Source organism: Oryctolagus cuniculus, chromosome 7 (genome assembly GCF_964237555.1).
Source record: "Oryctolagus cuniculus chromosome 7, mOryCun1.1, whole genome shotgun sequence".
Classification (NCBI taxonomy): domain Eukaryota; kingdom Metazoa; phylum Chordata; class Mammalia; order Lagomorpha; family Leporidae; genus Oryctolagus; species Oryctolagus cuniculus.
Genome location: NC_091438.1, coordinates 138,467,834 through 138,489,752, shown reverse-complemented (window position 1 = coordinate 138,489,752; position 21,919 = coordinate 138,467,834). Strand labels below are relative to the sequence as shown.

The following is a 21,919-nucleotide window of genomic DNA, read 5'->3' as shown; positions in this document are numbered from 1 at the left end:
AGCCCAGTTACCCAGCTGCTCCCCGGACCCTCCTCTCACTTTGAATGCCAGTCTGGAGTTAAGTTCCAGCCATGGTGTCTCTGCCCCCAGCCCAGGTAACACCCAGGCTTTGGCCTACAACTACTCTCAATCCAGTGCCACTCAGCAAGCCTTCCACTGAAGAATGCTTCTTCCACTGGGAAGCAAAGCCACCCAACACGTAATAAACACCTGCTATAACGCAGGGACTATTTTAAGTGCTTCCTCTTTCACAATGTTGTCTTCACTGCAAGTCTCTGCATCGGGCAAGGAAGCTCAGGAGGAGACGCTGAGGCTCAGAGAGGGTAAGTAGTTTGTCTAGAATCACACAGCTGCAGACAGTCAGTACAGAATTCACACCAGCTCTGATGCCAAAGATCTGGCTCTTCCCACTCCAAAAGCTGCCATCGAAAGAACAATTTCTAAGCCAACTCAGGAAGGAGAACTCAGAATGATAAGCAAGAAGTCTTATTTCCTGACTGATTCTCTAACCAAGGAAAACTTGTCATATGAATTATAATAGTGAACGAATTCTATGTCTGTGCCAGGTGCTGGCTCAAGGCTCTTCATATTATTTCACTTAAAAGGAGGTGAAGTCACTCTGATGGCCTTGGGGGGGGGGGATTTCTCTGAAAACTACGGTGGAGCAGGCCCCAGGTCAAGGTTGTGAGGGTTTGGGGCACAGGTTTGGGACTGTACAGAAACGTCTTGCAAGAGACACAGTTGAACAGCAAATTCTACCTTGACCATACAGGGCATCCGTCAGCTTTTCATCCACACAGCTATCTGACACTGATGGAGAAAGGAGGTCGATTTCGGCTTACAGTTTTGGAGGTTCACAGTCCAAGAGCGTGTAGCCCCCACAAGTTTGGCTGTCTGGTGAGGCCACAGGATGGCAAGGGCAGGATGTACGTGGAGGAGGATCACATGGCAAGCCAGGAAGCAGAGAGTGGCTAGGACCAACTTGGCTTTTGCAACAAACCCTTTTGTAAGAACCACCTCCCAAGCCCACCTGCCAGGAGACCCAAGGAACTTCCAGCAGGCCCACCTCCTGAACACCATCATTGGCTCAAGCCTCCATCCTCCTAGCACTACCAACTGATGACTTTGGAGTTTAAGCATCTCCGTGAGTTTGGAAGTCTGATTAAGCCATAACACAAGCTTATCAGTAAGGTAGGGATTCTCTCATGTCTTTGCAAATGTATCAAACTCTGCTGCACTTACTTGTTCTGTTACTGGACCAACTTCCCTCACCTCTCTGATTCTGTTCCCTCTATCTGTGAAATGGACACCATAAGAGTACTCCAATTCACAGCACCATCATGAGACTTCCAGTCACTGTTTGATGTAACAGTTTGCTTCACCTTTCTCTTACGGTTGGCTACTTCGTTGATTTCCATTTTTCCCTCTATTATACATAATAGTATGCATCTCACCCATAAATTGTTGCCTGCACCTCTGGTTATTTCTTGAGGGTAAATTCTTTGAAATGGAATACTGAGTCCAAATACATGAATATTCCAAAGGTTGTTGATAACACATTGCCAAGTTGCTTTCCAGAAAGTCTGGAACAATTTACGCTCCTGCAGGCAGTTTATGAAAGTGCTCATCACACTACATGCTGGCCAGCATACAGTACTTTCTGGAATGATCTGCATGGATTTGCACACAGACACATCCACCATCTTGTATGAATACATAAGTATGATCTTGTGTGCACTGAATGCATAAGTATGACCTTGTGTGCACTGGGATTTTAGTGCAATTTTGCTTTTTACTTTTCCTGTTCACACTAGGCTTCCTCCCCTCACTGCTGCCCTTACTATCCACATCACGCTAACCTGCACCCTAGACAACTCACAGGAAAAATCTTGTTTGCCTCTTTATCTTTGCTTAATTCTTGCTATAAGACCATATAGGAGGGCCCGGCACTGTGGCGTAGTAGGCTAAGCCTCCCACCTGAAGCTCTGGCATCCCATATGGTCACTGGTTCAAGTCCCAGCTTCTCCACTTCCAATCCAGCTCCCTGCTGATGGTCTGGGAAAGCAGTAGAAGATGGCCCAAGTCCTTGGGCCCCTGTAGCCATGTGGGAGACCTGGAAGAAGCTCCTGGCTCCTGGCTTCAGATCGGCTCAGCTCCAGCCGTTGCAGCCATCTGGGGAGTGAACCAGCAGATGGCAGATCTTTCTGTCTTTCCTTTCCTCTCTGTAATCCTACCTCTCAAATAAATAAATAAATCTTTAAAAATAAAAGAGCATATGGGAACATAAAGTTATATATCATCATATACACACTGATGTGTATAGCAGAGGCTGGCATTGTTGGTCTTTGCAAAATTGGATCATATGACACCTACATCTCGGCATCTTGCTTACTCAATGATGTTCCAATTCAATGAAGTCATGTCTGTCTAAAGAGTACTTAGCATAGCGACCGGAGCGCTGAGTACCTGTTATTTATTGTTGGTGTTGTTATTGTAACAACAACAAAAAAAACCCCTGGTGTCTCTGCTACAGCTGGAAGGTTTACGGAGGCTCCCTCAGTCCCTCCCATCTCCAGGAGGGACCAGGACAAGGCAAGGTCACCACAATCGTGTGTCACACCCATCTTCCCTGAGTCACTCTTCATGGTCACCAAGGAACTACTAGTTTTCAAGGCACTGGCCATGGTCAAGATATAGGACGACAGGCAAAGCCAGACACAGGCCCTGCCCTCCTGAAGACTGTAGTCTAGGGAGGGAGATGGATAACAATAAAGGAACGATTCTGAACAACGCACAATCTTCTACCGAGATAACCATCAGAGGGTAAGGAACACAATTCTCCAAGAAGGTTCTAGACTGGGGGTTGGGAGTGGGGGTCCAGGAAGGCTGCTTTGAGACCTGACACTGGAGTCATGGTTCATGAAGAAGGCAAAACAGAGCCATGGGACATGTGCAAAGGCCTGGAGGCAGCAAGGCTCACGACCCTCTGGGGGCCTGTGAGAAGGTAGCAGCCTGGAGTGCAGGCTTTCTGAGCAAAGGCACAGCCCCTCCCAGGCAAGGACCAAGAGCACCTGCGACCCCTCCAGGAGCTTAAACAGCAAGTTTTCTCCCGTGTCACTGATGCCATTGGATTCAGCAGGCTCGGTCACCTTGGCAACCACGACCAAGTACCAGGCCAGGCCCAGACAAGCACTTCATGTGCATCTTCCCTTGTGTCACTATAAAGACTCTGAGTGTGGGATTACGGTTTGGGGGGGGGGGGTAGGTGGGTGGGACCAAGACCTGGAGAAAGGATTATGTCTTTTCCACAGGCTGATGCCGGGCAGGGCCAGGATGTACACCAGGGTCTTTCTCTCTGACTCTCGGACCCAATACCGTTCTGAGATCCTAAGCGATGACTTCGCTGCCTCCTCAAACAGTGGCTCCAGCTTCCGTGCAGGGCCAGGCCAGGAGTCCAGGCTCATACTCCCTTCTCAGTGAGCACCCCACTCTCCCTGCTCTTCTGTCTGCCACCCACTTCAACCGCTCTCCCTGCAGTCCAGCCACAGGGCACACAAGGGACTCCTGGCCTATTCCTGTCCATCGTGAGCCCTCCAAGGTGTAGCAGCTCCTTCCAGGGTACCTGCCGCTCCTCTCTATGTCCCCCCTCCAACGCCCACCCACGCACACTTGGGAGCTCTCAGCCACATCTTCTGGGTTCCTATCGTCTTGTTATTCATTTGTTCATTCACAAGGCCCAAAGGAGGTGCTGAGCTTCTGCCAGGTGCAGGATGGGAGCTGGGTACCACAGAGATAGCACAGAGCAGATCCTTGGCCTCCTGGGCCTGACTTGAGGAGCCCAGTGGCAGAAGAGAACGCATGCGTGATAGGCCAGGCGGTTACAATGACTATGAGAAACCTGGTGCAAGGGCACAAGGAGGGCCTTACTGGGGCAAGGGAGGTGGGGTGGCCTCACAAAGCAGAACTCGAGCCCTGGGACTTCCTGGGGGACGGTAGGCACCCTGCACCCAAGCCCATCTGGGAGCTTGCCCAGTGTGTTTTGTGACTGAGAAACACCGGGGTGGGGCCAGCACTGTGGCCTAGTAGGTTAAGCCTCAGTCTGCAGTGCTGGAATCCCATATGGGCACTGGCTCAAGTCCCAGCTGTTCCACTTCCAATTCAGCTCTCTGCTATGGCATAGAAAAGCAACAAAATATGGCCAAGTGCTTGGGCCCCTGCACCCACAAGAGAGAACCGGAAGAAGCTCCTGGCTCCTAGAAACTCTGGGCTCCTGACTTCAGACTGTCCCACCTCCGGCCATTGTGGCCATTTGGGGGGTGAATCAGTGGATGGAAGATCTCTCTGTCTCTCTCCCTTTCTCTCTGTAAATCTGCTTCTCATGTAAACAAATAAATCTTAAAAAAAAAAAAAAAGAAAGAAACACCCCAGAGGTGGCCCATTGGGAGGAAGAGAAACTGAGGAGGGTAGAGGTGCCAGGGACAGCTACCAGGCATGTCACTCACTGGCTCATATTCCAGAACCCGGCACCGAGTGGGAACTTGGTACAACTTGGTTCAGTGGGAACATGGAAGGCTGGCTACATGGACAGAAGGAAGGATGGAAGAAGGGAAGGAGGGAGGCAGGAGGAAAGCATCTTGGCACTGCTGTGCCACGTGCCGCAAAGCTCCTCTGCCATCCCTAGCAGGTTCCTCTGGCCTTGGGCCTCCTCCTATTTTCCACTCAATTTTGCTCCATCATCTGCAAAGCAAACGTGTGATGCCTACCTCTCCTCCAACATCAGTTTCTATCAAGGAGTTAACCAAGGAGAATCGGGTCTGACTCCAGAGTAGATGCATTTTAAAGAGTGATCCCATTTCCTAACAATTCACAGGGAGGCGGCACATCCTCCATCCACTCTTCCAGGGGACAGTGAAGGGGAGAGAAAAATAAACAATTTATTCTCTTATTGAAATATGTCACCAAGATACGCGAGCCAGATGATCAATGTCTCAGTCAACATCTCGCACCTCCTCTCAGTCTACAGAAGGGCTTGGAGAAACCCCCAAGGCTTCCTGGCACCTGTGGCCGAGCCCAGGGTTGGTGGGGCCTCTACCATGCAGGGGGCCAGGTCCTGCCTGCCCCAGCCACCCTCAGCTGCAGGTGGTGCACACCTGCTCAGGCCCAGATCCACTGTGCAACATTAGGGAGAACTCTCACCCAGCTCCTGCCTCCATACAGAGGACAGAATTCCCACTCCAGGTCCCAGAGAGGAAATAAATACCAATGGCACACACTTGAGCCCTCACCCTCTCCCCATCCTGGAAAAGGAGTGACTTTTTATGCAAATATTTTGAGTGGAAAAAAAGAAACAAAAAACCTGGCATGTTTAGCTCAACCCCCACCTGCCTTGCAGCTCCCTAACTCATCCTGCAGTCCTTGTCCCTGTGAGTTCCAGAAGCCTGAGGTTGTCCCCTTGGCTACTGAGAGGGCTGACCAATGTCTCCAACTTCAGAGTGATGTGTCAGCAAGCCAATCAGGCTGCAAATCCGAAGCCACACTGTCCAATCAGCCTTATCGTAACAAGGCTGGCATTTTGATTTCTCCATTGACTCATGTGTTTTTCACTCACCCCATTCCAAACTTGAGAGGGTGCACAGGAGCAAGGAGACGTGATCGACGCTCCCCGCCTGAGGTTCCCAGCCCCCTACGGCTGGCTCTTCAAAGGCAGTCAGGAGGGTTTACCGAGATTTCAAAGAGCTTCACAGAAACTGCATGTACCCGCAATCAAGATGCACAGACGAGATAAACACCAAGAGTCTGCCTGGGGCTGGAACGCTTCCTCATCCATGAGGTCACACTGCCCTTTGTCCACTGTGAGTGATAAGGACCCTTCCCTGGCCCATCAGGGACCTCAGAGACTTGACAAGGAGGAGCTGCTGGGGTCTCAGGCCCATCTGCTCGACTACAATGAGAAACCTAAACTCTTGGCAAGGCTGCCTGCTGATCTGAAGGGAAACTGAAATGGGGGTACACTGGGGGGGGTGCTGGGGGGCTTCTCGGTCTTAGATAAAAGGAAGAAGAATGAGGTTCCAAGAACAGGCCTTTTCCCATTGCCAAAGAACAGAGCCCCACCCAGCTTAGGAAAGCAAAAGGTCTCTGCAACAAGTCAGACCCCAACACCCTTTAACACACGCAGTCTGCTGGAAAGAGTGCCTCCAAGTGCAGGGTCCCCACCACGTCACAGAGCTGGGCTATGTCCAGCATGGGGACACAGTGTCCCCAAGGCAGTCTCTGATGCAGAGGACAGGGCAACCTCTATTCTGACCCAGCTCCGGAGAGGGGTCCGGAAGGCAGCTCAGTGTCTTTCTCCCACCAGACAACCCGTGTTCTACCTGAAACTGGTGGGCAGACCAAGCCCATCCTTCTCATGTCCAGAGCTGGCCGGGGAAGTGGGTGCTGAGTGTGCCCTGGACACTCGGTCCCAGGTAAAATCCTGCAGGTGCTCCCAGCTTTCGGTTCCAGGGTGCAGAGTCAGAGAAGGATACAAGAGAAGACCCATGAGCTGAGGCGGGTCAGGCCTGTGCCTGGTTGCTAATCACAGAACCGGTGTCTTCCCAACGTCCTGGCTCCTGTTCCTTGTCCTGGCCCCCACCGGCGGGGCAGGGGTGGGGGGTACCTCTAAGGCCAGCAGTGTTCACACCTGCCAAGGACACTCCCATCCCAACAGCTTCAGGTTCTCTGCCACTTCCTCATTTCCTCTCGGCTCTCGTGTCTTGCTCCTCATCTTCCATCCCCACGTTTCTCTGACTGATGTGTGGCAGCCAAAGGAGACCTGAGAGACCACACTGGTGCCACTGCAGAGGCAGGAGTGTGGGCTCTGCTGGCCAGGAGGAGAGAGACGGGCTCTGAGCCACAGCAGCAACCACAAGGACGCAGAAGGAGGATTGGCAAAGAGTTGGGAGGCAGAAGCCACAGGATTTGGCTAGGGGTGGAATATTCCAGAATGATTCCCAGCTCAGGAAGGTACACAGTTGCCAAAGTGAATCGGGGGTGGGGGGAGACTTAGGGAGACCACACTTGCTGGGAGTGCAAGAGAGGCGCAGAAGAAGAGCTCTGCCTATGGCACGCAGAGTGATGGCCCGTGGAACATCGTGTGGTAGGCAGGCCCGGAGTTCGGGAGCATTTGGACAGCACCACTGTGAAACTCAGAGGAGGGACGGGAAGGAGCAATAGAGACTGGAACCATCAGCATTCAGGCCAGTTTTCAGGCAGGGGAGGAGTGGGCGGCAGTGTCAGACGCCAAAGAGGGGAGGCGAGGAGACAGTTGGAGGAAGGTCCAGGGGCAGGTTGTGGCCAGACTGTGGAAGGTCTAGAAGCTAGGGAACCTCCCTAGCGTGGAGCGGGGTGGGGGTGGGAGGCAGATGACAGGTGCTGAGAGCTGACTTTGCAGACACACTCTCAGCTAACATGGCCGGGGAAGGAAGCAGTGGTTCAGGGTGTTTTGGAGGCAAGCTGGGCCTGTGCATGGGCTCATGAGGACAAAGCAGAGGGGAGAGAGGGCCAGAGGAACAGGGCAAGGATGTCAGGGACAGGAGTGAGGCCCCCGAGGCAGCCAGGGAACGGGGACCTCAGCACTGGCCTACACAAACCCTGCAGCAGAGTCCACGCAGTGTTTTATTGAGTGTCCACTTTTCTGTGAAGCAGGGGACAGGGTTGTCCAGGAGAGTCAAGTGAGCGAGGCTGCTCCAGAGACAAGAGTGGCCCCAGGTGGGTCAAGAGGCAGGGGCAGGACACACAAGGGTCTGAGCTGGAACAGAGGGGCCCACAAGGGGTGCACATAAGGGAACAGGTGCACTGAGTCAGTTGGGTCGGATTCATTTCTCAGACCCAGAGACACTGCCTGGGTCCAGATCAACCACGTCTACCTTTTGACCACTCTGTCTGACCCTACTCTTTCTGGACCAATTAGTTCATTCTTTAAAAAAAGAGATTTATTTAATTATTTATTATTAATTTAAAGGCAGAGTTACAGAGAGGCAGAGAGGCAGAGAGAGAGAGAGAGAGAGGTCTTCCATCTGCTGGTTCACTCCCCAAATGGCCGCAATGGCTGGAGCTGTGCTGATCTGAAGCCAAGAGCCAGGACCTTCTTCTGGGTCTCCCACACACGTGTATGGGCCCAAGGACTTAGGCCATCTTCTACTGCCTTCCCAGGCCATAGCAGAGAGCTAGATCAGAAGTGGAGCAGCCAGAACTCGAACCTGTGCCCACATGGGATGCCAGCACTGCAGGCAGTAGCTTTACCCACTATGCCACAGTGCCAGCCCCATGAGCTCATTGTTACTAAGGTGTCAATGGCTAACATCTCCCATCCCATTTGTCATTGTGTCTTGCAAACCAAGGCCTTCAGCACTAAGCGAATCTTCCTGAAGCACAGGCTGACATAAAGCAGACATCTCGCTGCTTCTGTCACACCCTGGGCTGGCCTCTCAGCAGTCCTTTGTCTTGGGACACCTGCCACAACTGGACAGGAAAAGCTCTCTGTGTCTGTGCACCTCCAGAAAGCAGCTCCCAGGAGCTCCCTCTCACCTGGCAGCCAGCTGGGGAGCATTCCTCCACCTCATTATTCAGAGTCTCCCAGGCTGCCAGCACTGTCCCAGGTGTTGGGGACGCAGCTATGAACCAGAAGGCAAAGCCCTGCCTTAGTGGGGCAGGAGCCTGATGCGACCAAGGCGTGGGAACATGCGTGGTGAGCCAGGCACTCTGCAGGCATGGCTGCGGGGTCAGGACATTGGCCCCATCTGATGAACGCAACAACTGAGGCCCACAATGGACTTGCGCTGAGACTTGCCACCCGTTGGCTTTACTGGCCCAAAGCTTGTGCTCAGAGGATGCGTCATCTGGGGCATCTCAGAATCCCCAGGGGCCTTGTTAAAATATCAGGATTGGTTCAAGACCCAGCTGCTCCACTTCTGATCCAGCTCCCTGCTAATGGGCCTGGGAAAGCAGCGGAAGATGGCCAAGTGCTTGGGCCCTGCACCCACATAGGAGATCTGGATGAAGTTCAAGGCTCCTGGCTTCAGCCTTTACTAACCTGTAGCGACCATTTGGAGAATGAACCAGGGGTGGAATATCTTTCTATCTCTCTCTCCCTCTGTGTGTGTGTCTCCCTCTCTATAACTCTGCCTTTCACATAAATAAGATAGACAGATAGATAGATAGATAGATGAGTGGTTGATTCCATAGGTGGGAGTAAGCTTGTTTTTCTATAAAGCTCATGGCTAGGGCTTGGACCACTCACTGGAAACCAAGAGTCTAGGGTTTCCCAAACTCCTCTGTTCATTAAACAAACCCTTCTCCCCAAGGGTGCTCATTTAAAAGTTCCTGTCTTGTCACCTAAAACTTGAGGAATGAATGAAACCCAAGAATGGGTGAATGAGTTGATAAACTAATTATGCACCAAACACGGTGCCTCCCAGTGTTTCTGTACTTCCCGCCTTAGCTTCCTTGTTTGTATAACTGGCCACGTGCCTCAGTTTCCCTGATGAGCCATTGGCTCCTCACTGGGACTACAGACTCTTCCCACCTGGCTGGCTGCCTGCCCCACCCCCACCTTGGTGGCTTCCTCCTCTGGGGCCTGGGTTCTGCTGCAGCCTAGAGCAAAATCAAACTTTGAACCTGGAGACCTCAGCCCCACCCTCCCAAGCTGCCACCCCAGTCTCCCCTCAGCCTCCCTCCCCAGCTGACTGTGTCCTAGCTGCCCAGCATGCCTCAGTCCCAAAATGCCAGCTGCCTCCCACCAGCAGGCCCCTGGAAAATGGCATGGCGGTGCTTAGTGCCTGCTCCTCAGTGAGTGTTAAATCTACAGTAATGGAAGTCAGTACACGGAGGAAGTTGAGGATAAGATTCCCCTGAGTGTCCTGATTTCCCACCTAACAAATCCGGGGCTGGAGGACGGACCTGGTGGTTCGGGAGCCCCACGCGCTTCAGACCAAGCCTCACCAACGGGCCTCTTTCCTGCAGAGCCAAGCATTTTAGGATTGCTAATGCCAGGTCCACAGGACTCTGGCTTTCCCAGGCTCCTCTGTGGGCTATCCAACTCATCAAGGCACATTGGGGCCCCCAGCGACCACCTCTTCAGTGCTACAGCCTCTGGACACAGCCCTGGTGCTGCCAGTGCTGGAGCTGAAAATCACGGATGGGGCAGGGTGAGGGGAGTGAGCTGACAGGTGCAGGCAGAGCCTGGATGCGCGTGCACCAGAAGGTGAGCCCGGGTGTCAGCTTGGCACCTGCACTGAACCTGTAGAGCTGGGAGCCAGTATGGACAGGAAGGCTGTGGCTCTCTGCAAAGCCCTCCATTCACAGAGCAGATCTTGCAGGAGAGAAGGCCTGGGGGGCGGTAGGTAGGGGGCCTGGGAGCCTGCCCTGCCCCCTAGCTCCTCAGAGACCTCAAATGTCTCAACTTCTGCCCCCTGCCCCACAACACCAATGGAGCTGCCCACATCAAAACAAAGCATTTCTGTGCAATGGAAGACATTGCTAGCCTCTAAAATTAATATTGGGCAGTATCCGAAATATAAAAGGAATTTCTATATGCACACCTATTAAGAGGAATCTAATGTAAACATGGACAAAGAATAGGAAGAGCTAATTCACAGAGAGAAGACCAAACAGATAGCAAACAAGTAAGATATCCAACCTTAGTTGTAATAGCAGAAATGCAAATTAAAACAAAGAAATGTTGCATTAAACTCACAAGAATGGCAAAACTAGAAAGGTAGATGATGTCAGGTATCGGTGAGGACACAGGAACACAGAAAATGGGACTGGAAAATGCACTGGCAGAAAGCAGAAAATCCACATACTAAGTCAGGGGTCCCAATTCCCCATGTGTACCGTCCAGAGTTAGTCTCACACCGAGCCCCAAGGCGGCAGGTCCAAGGATGTCCTTCAGAACTTAGTGCACTCTGGGTAGGAGCTGCAGGAGAGCCAGGTGTCTTTCTCCATGATGTGTGTGTGTGTTTGTAAATGGACATGTAACTCAGAATGTAACACAGCAGTTGGAGACAACACATTAGATCTATCTAAGGAGTAAGGCTAGATCTTTTTTTTTTTTTTTTTTTTTTTTTTTTTTTTTGACAGGCAGAGTGGACAGTGAGAGAGAGAGATAGAGAGAAAGGTCTTCCTTTTTGCTGTTGGTTCACCCTCCAATGGCCGCCACGGCCGGCGCGCTATGGCCGGTGCATCGTGCTGATCTGAAGCCAGGAGCCAGGTGCTTCTCCTGGTCTCCCATGTGGGTGCAGGGCCCAAGCACTTGGGCCATCCTCCACTGCACTCCCGGGCCATAGCAGAGAGCTGGCCTGGAAGAGAGGCAACCAGGACAGAATCCGGCGCCCCGACTGGGACTAGAACCCGGTGTGCCGGCGCCGCAAGGCGGAGGATTAAAGGCTAGATCTTTAAAACACATGCAGACTACATAAAGAAACCAGATGAATGCATAGCTCCACAGCATTTGTGGAAACTAAAAGTGCATATACACACATGTGCGCAGCCCTCCATGTTCTATAAGGCTGCATGCACCCTTCAAGCCATAGATCAGATATCTCAAAATGGGTGTCTATTGGGGGAAAGCAACAGCAGCCTTGAGTGTGGGCATAAAGGCAAGGAAACATTTTGAATAAAGAGGGTCCTGCACAGGAAAGCACCTTAGAGCCCTGTGGACTGAAGGCAGAGGCACTTGTGTTATCCACCTGAGACTGGTGTGGGAGTGACAGGGAGCAGCAGAAAACAGAAAGCCGCACCTGGGGCCGGTGCGGTGGTGTAGCAGGTTAACGCCCTGGTCTGCAGTGCCAGCATCCCATATGGGCGCCGGTTCAAGTTCCGGCTGCTCCACTCCCAATCCAGCTCTCTGTTATAGCCTGGGAAAGCAGTAGAGGATGGCCCTAGTTCTTGGGCCCGTGCACCCACATGGGAGACCTAGAAGAAGCTCCTGGCTCCTGGCCTTGGATCGGCACAGCTCCAGTCATTGTGGACAATCAGGAAGTGAACCAGCAGATGGAAAACCTCTCTCTCTCTCTCTCTCTGGCTCAACCTCTCTCTGTAAATCTATCTTTCAAATAAATGAAATAAATCTTAAGAAAGAGAGAGAGAGAAAGAGAGAGAGAGAGAGAAAGGAAAGAAGGAAGGGAGGGAAGGAGGAAGGGAGGAAGGGAGGAAGGAAGGAGGGAAGGGGCACCAGTGCCTCCCGTGTGACTCAGAAAAACCACCCCGGGAACGTTTTCCTCTTTCCACACGAGTCCCAGTGGTCCTAGAATATGTCCTGGCTGCTCCACTTCCTGTCTTGCTGATGGCCTGGGAAAGCAGTAGAAGATGGCCCAGGTGTTTGGGCCTCTGCCACCCTGAGACCCGGAAGAAGCTCCTGGCTCCTGGCGTCAGCCTGGCCCAGTCCTGGTCATGGTAGCCTTCTGAGGAGTGAACCAGCAGATGGAAGCTCACTCACTCTCCCCCCAACCCCATCTCTCTGTCTCTCTCTCTCTCTAACTCTGCCTTTCAAATAAATAAATAAATATTTTAAAAGAGGAATGTAAGGAATTTCCATTCTGCTAAAGACAAAGGTCTAAAATCAGATCCTATCCCCTGGATGGCTCTTAGGAAATCCCAAGCAGCCACTGGGCCCAGACTGAGCCCATAGTGCCCTGGCCCAGGGCTGGGGGTGCAGGAGGGAGGTGGTGGCCAGGATGTCTGATAAGCCGAGAATGGGAGTGGCACGGTTCCTCCTTATCCAGTTCTCAGGAGCAACCACACAGCCACGGCAGGGGCCCTCCTTCTGCCACCACCCCGGTCCCTAGAGTACAGCCAGGCAGCTGCGGGCAGAGGCAGGGAGCTCCCCACCTGGGGGAAGTGCAGCCGGCCTGACTCCCACAGGGCAGGGCTTGGCAGAAGTCACCTCTCCAGGCCTGTTCTAGTGACTCTGTGTCCTTTATGTTTTGTGGATTAAACAGTTTCCAAGGCCACGGTTACCCAGACAAGGTGAATATTATTGTTCCCATTTTACAGATCAAGAAGCAGAGGCCCTGGAAGCTGAAATGATTCAATCATGGTCACCAGGTTGTCAGGGGCGTGACCTGGGCTTCCTGATTCCTGAACAGAATGGCACCTTCCTCCTGGCCCCTGTGCTGGGGGTCAACCCCCCGGGCCTGCACACGTGACGAGAGCCAGAAGGGCAGGAGCGCTGAGGTCCCCAGGAGGAAGGGATGCCATCGTGCAGAGGGCTGTTTCCCACACGAGGAACGCCTCAACACACACTGAAAATAAACCATTAAACTTTCACCTCCAGCTTTCTGCCAAGTACTGTGCCAGACACCCACACACCATCGCCCAGCCCCACTCCTTCCTGGCGCTTCCCCTCACCCTCCACCCCTGCCCTCTGGAATGGTGAGTGGGTGGGAAGCGAGCTAAAGGCTGGTGCAGGGGAGGAGTGGGAGTCGGGCAGCCACCGGAAGTGGAACCTGATGGGGCCTGAGTAGGAGCTGCCACACTGGCTCGTCTTGGGGCAGGCCATCAATCATTACGCACAGAATGCCTGCGCAGTCTCCTTTCAGATACCTGTATCTCAAACGGTCTCCATTTCAAAGTCTCTGCTTTCTGCCTTAAAAGTTACAACCATCACACTCACTTACTCTCAATCAATACACAGATGTAGCTGCTTAGTAACAGAACTTACTCCACTTTCCCTGGGAAAACCTGAGGATGGACACATCACGTTTTGAGGTTTCTGGATGACAACTGCCCTTAATTGAGAGTAGATGAGTCGTTGGCAGGGAGGGAGGCGACTTTGTGCTGCGATAGGAGCCCTTGTTTTCTGTTCCAGACCACACAGGAGAGTCTCAAATGCATTTCTCAGGGTTATTTGGTGCTGGCACTAATTTAGGGAGACTGACATTATTTTCTGCATCATGAAAGTCCCTTATAACAAGGATAGGACCGCCAGCCCCTGGGAGTCACACTTAGTATAAAGTTTTCTGACACAGAAATAAATAAGTAAAAAGTAAAAGGAAGATCCCAGTGGGGGAGACTCTGCAGAATTAGGGGGGCATGGAGGTGAAGACCTCTCCAGCAAGGGCTTCGCTGTCTATGGGTGCAGCCACGCAGGAGTCCGAGGGAAGCTCGGCACTGTTCTCTAATGTTGGATTCCACACGAGCTACCCTGGTGCTCCTGGCTGGTGCCGGGCATGTTTCTCTGCTAGGGTGCCTGGTGGAGGCCACATGGGTGCCCAGCTTCTCCCTGCAGAGATGAGCTCTAGCAGCAGGAGAGTGGAGCCTCCAGTATTGGAGGATTTGTGCCACGTGGGAGCAAGGGCTGGTAGGGGCTTTCTATTGGCTGGAAATCTCCCAGTTCAGGCGGAAAGAAACAGACCAACGTTCAAGGAGTTCTGGAGAGGAAGCTGAAGATGCCACAAAAATGTAAAGTGGGTTAAGCTGCTTCTGCTACCTTTGCCCACTTCCCATCGGCTACAAGTACACAACCCCAGCACATCTCCCAGTTCTCCAGCCCAACACATTGCCATACGTCCCTACTCAGCTCCATCTCACTCCATTCCACCCATCTCAAGTCCATGTACCCCATCCTGTGCCAATCTATTCTAACACACTTCCACCCACCTCCCCGAACCCTGGTCATCCCCCTGCAGCCGCCATATCCTGCCCTTTCAAGCCCATCCCTAACCGCATGCCTCAACCTTATCCCATTCCACTCCGCCACCTGTATCATTCTTTCCATCACATTCCCTTAAACCTCAAGATCCGCTCTTGATTCCACCCCACTCACTCCTTCCTCCTCGGCCTCAGACCATTCTACACCTCTTACCTCTCCAAGCTCACCCTCCCTCCCTGGCCTGCTCCACTCCACCCCCTCCCCTCTCATCCCCGGGGGCTGGATCAAAGTTCTCATCTGTGAATGTATGGGGTCAGGGCCATCCTTCATGCTACACTAAGCTACCGAGAAGGAAACGGGTCTCCCCTTCCCCTACAGATGTAAAAACTGAGTGTTCTTCAGGTGAGAGAGAAGATACAGAGTCTCCACTTGAAAGGCAGAAAAAAAAGATGCATGGTCCACCCAGAAAATCAGTTTTCTTTCTTCTGGAAACTCACCAGAGTAAGGAAAGAGCCCTAAGAACCTCACCATCATTGTCATGCTGAGAAACTCTCGCGCTACATACCCCACTGCTCTGCTTTCTCTGGGTCAAAGGGAGAATCAGTTTGATTTAAAAGTAGGGAACCCTAGAGAGATTCTAAAATAATCCTCATCTGCGCATTCACCTGTATGTTCCCCTGTTGTTGACAAACCCCTCAGATGGTGTGGCAGGTGGGGGGGGGGGGAGGCCGGATCTCACCAGGAGAGAAAGCCAGGGAGGGCAGCACAGTGGCGTTCTCCAAGCCTGAGGGGGAGCAGGAGAGTCCTTCCTCTCTATCCCTGCAGAAGAGGAGCGCTGGCCCCAGGGTTGAAGAGCAGGGCTCCAGGGGGAGCAGCAAAGGCAAGACTCTCCTGGGTGCTCAGAGTGGCACCTTACAGTGGTACGGGGCATGCATTGCTTCCCTGACAAGCCTAAGGGGTTGCTGCAGAAAGTAAGCTGAATGTAGCTGTAGTAACAGCATCTAATGTACCTGAGAATTGAACGCCACCATTGGATCTGGCCCTACAGTCAGGCAGCCCTGAGACTCAACCCTGCCTCCTTCACCAATCCGCTCTATAACTGTAGCCAATTTGTTTAATCTCTGATGTTACAACACCTGGGCAGCTGTGAGAACTGAATGGTAACCAGCACTGATGGAGGAGAGCTACAATCGCCATGCAGGTGGCTCCAGGGCTGCCTCCTACTTGGAACTGCCCCCTTCCTCCTGCCTCTCCCCCCTCCCCCCAGCCCCCAACTACTTTGGGACGTCCAAGAAGATGGTGTGAGGGAAAGACAGCCCTGGGCTCCAGATAATCTGTCCCAATGGCCCCGTAGCCTCTACCGTGCACTGTGAGCTGGGCTTACACTCCTTTACAGGACTCATTGAGCAAGAACTCCCAGTAAGTCCTATAAGAGCAGAGCCCCATCCACATGGGCTTTGGGGCTAGGAAGCCATGATGACTTTGCAGTCAGCCCCAGGGAGCTGATAGTGGAGACCGATGGATGATGGCTGCTTGATGATGGAATTGTGGGGCCCAGGCATCCATCAAATGCCAAAAGCAGCAGAGCTTAACGGATGGGTGCTACCTAGTGGCCCGGGGGAGGCCAGGGAGGTCAGCTTGGACAGGAGGCTCGAGAGTGTGGCACCAGCCGAGTCTAAGCTGAAGAGCAGTGAGGTTACCAGCAAGGGATCTGGAGTCAGGGACACCGAGGTGCAAAGCCCAGCTTGGACATTCACTTCCTGTGTGGAAGACTTCCGTGAACTCTCTGCACCTGCTCCTCCACATGTAAAATGGGGATGAGAGCAGCGCCGGCCTCATGGGTTAGGAACAACTTAACACACGCGAGTGCCACAGACAGAGCTGGTGAGCCATCAGTGAGCTTCAGCTATTGCCTTGACCCCCCTAGATGCCCAGACAGCTTTCTGAGCCCCAGGGGCGGGGAAGGATGTGGTGAAGGCACAGGGACTTCCTGGCCCCAGCTTCCACTGAATGCTCACACTGGCTGAGGCAGGAACAGCACTGGCCTGTTGCATCTCTGATCTCTACTCCTTCCTGTCCCACAGGGATTTCTGGTGCCGTCTGCAGGTGGGGAACCTGAGCCTTTGAGAGGTCTGAGGACATCTGGGTCCTCTGAGCACTGAGATTTCTTTGCGCTGCTGGTGTGACAGTGAGGCTGAAGCAGGCAGGCCGGGGACCAGGAGTCAAGGCCAGGCTGCTGAAGCCACCTGCTGGACTCTTCTGGACAAACGCAAGGCCCTGCAACCTGGTCCACGGGTCCCGTTGCAGTCGAAGCTGGCCTCACCTTCAGCAAAGCCACACACTCACCAGCCCGAGATCTGACCAGCCCTGTTTGCTGTACTGTAGTCAGCTTTTTTATACAGCATAAATCCACAGCTCGATTGCAAATGGAAATTCAAATCCATACACACATTGGTGACTAAGCAGTTAAGTGTCTTTCCTTGGTGCACTGGGGAAGGGGAGGAGAGGAGGGAGGGATGCCAAGGACCTGTTGCTGCACTGGTTCTAGAATCTAGGGAGCTGGTTCACCAACCTGTGATGTTTACTTTTGGGGGGTGGTAAGAGAAGCAACTGAGGTCCAGGTGGCTTTGTCATCTCACTACCTCTGCAAACCAGCTGGTAGCCTTGACCCCTAGAACTCATGATTTAGCCTCATCAGTCCCTGGAGGACCGTCTGAAAAAACAATCATAAAAAATCATTTGCTGATTTCAGACATCTCTCAAGTACCAATTCTACGCTACCCAAAGTGGACACCCAAAGCAAGCACTGTTTCTGCCTTCAGGAAGCTCATGACATCCGCAGCCCATAAGGCTGATGTGCACTTTTCACGCAACCCAAACTGCCATGACAGAATGCTGGGTGCAGTCCACGCTCCCGTCTGCAAGAGGCAGGCTAAAGGCAGGCACTCGGGTCATAAAGCAAAGCAGGAGGAATTAAAAAAATAATAATAATAACGGAGTATTTGATGTTTTGTAAGCCATGAAGTAGATAGCATAGGGAAAAAATCCGAGTGTTGTAAGTGTTGTGAGTTTAATGTTGTGTTTATTCTTCATTACTTATTAAGGGGCATGGGAGCATTACACTGTTTCCATGCTCAGAAAGCCTTGCTCCAGAGAAAAGTAGCCAGGTGTGAGAATTGCTACACTGCAGGCATAAAACTGACAAACCTGATGGCCCCAGATCAGAAAGGAGCTGAGGGTGATCTAAGGTTTCCAGGGTGGGTAACTGGGGGGCGACAGGTGCCAGCAGGCTACACAGGGAGCATGGGAGAGAAGCAAATGAGTTTGCTTTGGAAGGGAACCATGTAGGGATATATGGGCTGTCTCGACCCAGAGTCTCCATGGACTAGGAAGCCAAAAGACATACATCACGAGAGATGTCTTGGCAGGACAGATCCGTCTGGAAGCTTCAGGGTGTGATGGTGGATGTCGTGGGCATGGTGAGCTCACCTAGGGAGTGGCAAAAGGGGAATCGAACAAGAAACCAGACTTTAGGAAGTGAATGCTAACATCAGAGACTGGGAACACCCAGAGGCAGGAGAAAACTCAGCAAAACATGGCACTCTAGAAGCCCAAGGAAGAGAAATAGAGAAAGAAGGGGCCCAAAGTGCCTGAAGCCACAGAGAGGTAAAGGAAGACCTGCCGGAGAGAGTATAGTGGGTCTGGCAATTCAGGTGGGCATCATGGGTCCCTCCTAGCATGTTCCAGCGGAGTCCTGGGGACAGAGGTCAGACCTCAGTGGGTGCCTGGTGGTGTAGATGGGACTGATTGTGAAAAACAAAGACAGGACTGGGCTTGTTTCCCATTACAGATGCACCTGTTTATAGGCCAAAGGGAAAGGTATTCGAAGAAGGGAGAGTGACCGAGGGACTGCGAGGAGAGGAGGTGACTGGCAGGGGTCCCTAAGGAGGCTGAGGATGGCAGTGAGGCAGGGGCACCTGGGAAGGGGGTGAGGGAAGAAAGGAGAGGTAGATGAGGAGGGGTCCCCTTTTCAAATCCTTATCTTCTCTGTATCCAGTGATCACTGAACCAAGAAAGGGCGCCGGTTCAGTCCTAAGCATCTTTGAAAGTCAACAGCCTGCAGGGAACACAAAACCTAAGTGCTTCCCCCTGGAGCGGGCCGGGTCCTGGGATCTTCGGTCACCAAGTCCATTTGCAAATTACTGCCGCCCCGGTAAAGGCCAAATGAGGCAGCTCGGGGCAGGCAGGGTTTGAGAGGAAAGGCACTGGGAGCTCCGGAAGGCAGAGCAGGGTCTGCCTACCGCAGCCACCACCCCCAACTTCTCTGCTGACCCAAGCCCTCCGAGTTACACGCATCTCGGCGAGGCAGGAATCCATCACGGAGGAGCAGCGCGCAAGCTCCCCTGGGTCTGGGTCGGCCTTTTTATTTCCCCAGCGACATGGCATGCCCCAGGGGCAGGGACAAACCCAGCCAGAAAAAACGGTTCAGACCCAGAGCAATTCTCCAGTTGGCTACGTCACAGCGGGGGTCTCGCACCGACAAGTGTCCTCCGAGAGGCCTGGCCGGCACCCGCCGCTGTGGCAAGTCTGGGTGACCGGCGGCGCCGGTGTGAACGGCCTCAGGGTGGGTGTGGGTGTGCGCCAGGCCAGAGCTCCCAGGCGCGCGCGCCGCGGGCGCCCCTCTCTGGGTGTCGGCGGCTATGACTCTTAGGAGAAGCCGACAAAGTCCGGTCAAGTAGGGAGGAGAGCGAGCCAGGGTTGGCTGCAGGCGCCCTTCCAGACCAAGAGCCCCAACATCCGGCGGCTAAGGGGTGGGCGACGCCGCCTGCGGGTGTAAGCTTCCAAGATGCTGGAAGCCGCCTTGGGCGCTCGCGCTCCCCACTCATGGGCGCGTACCGGGTCAGCAGTAGGGGGCCCCAGGGTGTTGGGGTGGCCGAGGCCAGGCCTTTGGAGGTCCAATCCATAGCTTACAAACATAAAAATAAAAAATCGACACTAACAGGCATGGCTCCGGGCTGCAGGTGTGTCGAGTTCAGGCCTGGGCAGCAGGTGTTTCGGGTTTGGGTCAGCCTGCGGGCTCAAGAAAAATGCGGCTCCAGGCGTCGGCGTCTGGACCCGTCCCCACCGAGCACAAGGAACTTAGCAGGTGGCGGCTGGAGCTGTGCTTCGGCGGCGTGCAGTAGGAGATTAGGGAGGGGGCCAGTCGAGGCCAGTGGCGTCCATAGGGGACAGGGTTCCCTGGAAGATCCGCGTGCCGCCCCCTGCGAGCTGCTAACTGCAGCCACGCGCACCCGCCGAAGTTCCGGGACTCTCGGCGCCCGCCGGGTCTGCCTCCCTCCCGGCCGCGGTCCCGGGGAGCGGGTCCCGCCGCCTGCGCCGCCGCTGCCGCAGCCCGGGCGCTCGCTCGGCTGCAGCAGGGCGCGGGAAAGGGCACTTTGGCGCGGAGTGGGAGCCGAGGGGAACGTGGCGGCGCGCGGCCTGGCGGCGACACTCCCTCCCCCGCCCCGGGCATAGTCCCCGCCCCCGCCTCCCCGCCATAGGACACCCCCAGCCCCCACCTTAGTCCTCTGGCAGTGAAGGCGCGGGACCCCCTGCCCGGGAAGCGCGTCCACCTGGACACCCCCACCCTCCACTTCCTAGGTCCGAGTGCGGGGTGGGGTGGGGGGGCGGCCGCAGGCTCCGGGCGGCTCCGGCGGGGGCTAGCTGGAGCTTCCGACCGAGAACATGGGCGGGGGCGGGGAAGGGCAGACCCTGCCAACGCGGAAATGGGGAGGGGGCGCGCGCGGCTCTCCTCCAGCCCCAGGACCCGCGTGCCAGGCGGAATCGGGAGCGGGGGGAGTAGGGCTCCGGGAAAGTTTATCCGGGAGAAGCCCTGGTACCCTGGGGGCTGGGAGGCTGGAGAAACTGGAGCCCGGGTCCAGGCACCCCGCAACCCGGGGCGGGGATGTCTGTCTCTCAGGCCCCCACGCCAGCCGGATCTGGCCAAGTTGCGGCTGGGGCTGGGGGTAGCGGCGAGGGTGAGGGCGGAGGTGAGGACGTGGTGGAGGGTGGGGCGGAGGACTGGGGGGCCGAAAGGGGCGAGGGTGGGAGGTGAAGGCAGAGGTGGGGGCGGGGGAGGGACCCGGACCGCGACCCGGGTGGCGAGGGGTGGGCTCCGGGCTGGGGCGCGGCGCGCGGCGGCCGCCGGCTCCCCGGCGTGGCAGGACTTACCCGCGGCGGCCGAGGCGCTGAGCAGCCCCCAGCCCAGCAGCAGCAGCAGCGGCGGCGGCGACAGCGGCGGCGGCGGCGGGCGGCCCCAGCGGCTCCTCGCGCCCGGTACGAGCGCCGAGATCCCGGCTTCGCCGCGAGCCCTCCCCGCGGGGCAGCCGCAGCGCCCCAGCTCCCGTGCCCGCGAGCGCGGCATGGCGCGGCCGGCAGCGCCGAGGGAGAGGCTCCGCTCGCCGCCGAGGAGAAAGGAGGTCAGGGGAGCTCTGGAGCTTTTTTCTGCTCGGAAAAAATCCCGGTACGCGGGAGCCCTGAGCTTCTGCGGCTGGAATGAACCAAGTGTCCGCCCGGCCGGGGAGAGGCGCGCTGCGCTCTCGGAAATGACTCGCTCCAATCCCGCTTCGCGGGGTTCGCGCCGGGGGGCGGGGGGTGAATTATCCCCGGATTAATCACTCCGGAGCCGCTTCCCCGCCGCTCCAGCGCTGGGGGTGGAGGCTCAGCCCAGGGAAGAATATTGGGGGGGTGGGGGCTCCTCGTCAGCGCCACCTCCACCTCCAGATAAACCACAGAACGCGTCCAAAGGGCTGTTTATTCCTGTTTGTTTTACAATTGACCAGTTTTCTTTTTAAGTTCGGTCCAGCCGTTCTCATTTATAAGATCCCGCATGAACACACCTCCCGCGCGCGCACACACGCCTCTTCCGCGTTCGGAAATGGGCAAAGGTAACCCAAGCAGGACCCGGCTGCCCAAGTCCTGGCTCTGGAGAGCTGATGCTCTTGGGTGGTGGCTTTGAACTTGCAAGCTGGGGCCGGGGGGCGATGCTGACGCGCCCCTTCCGCCACGGCCCTCTACCCACACGGTCCATCCCACACGGGGGGCGGGGGGCGCCGTGTACGTAAACAGAGGCCGGGTTAAGAACTGGGGGGAGGGGGTGCAGTGTGTGTTGGGGGGTAACCTGTTCTTCCACCCGTGCGGTCCCGGCACCGAAGAGGGAGTGCCTTGCGGGGAAGGGGGAAAAGAGGGGGGAGTGAGGTTGGTGGATGGACGGGGCCAGAGTTACTTGTACAATTTATCCTCCCATTCCAA

The 21,919-nt window shown here is 54.8% G+C and overlaps 1 protein-coding gene across 9 annotated transcripts in view; it reads right to left on the bottom strand.

The window, feature by feature from the left end:
- CSMD2 (CUB and Sushi multiple domains 2) overlaps positions 1-21,326 on the bottom strand; it is a 618,865-nt gene extending 597,539 nt beyond the window's left edge. For 5 of the 9 annotated variants that reach the window (XM_051832045.2, XM_051832046.2, XM_051832047.2 and 2 more), the window contains exon 1: positions 20,840-21,326. In XM_051832045.2, the coding sequence (XP_051688005.2) occupies positions 20,840-21,032 (193 nt within the window). In that variant the 5' untranslated portion in view covers positions 21,033-21,326. The remainder of the gene's footprint in view (positions 1-20,839) is intronic. The other 4 variants (XM_051832052.2, XM_051832051.2, XM_051832048.2 and 1 more) reach the window with 2 other exon arrangements.
- Between the last annotated feature and the right edge of the window lie 593 nt (positions 21,327-21,919).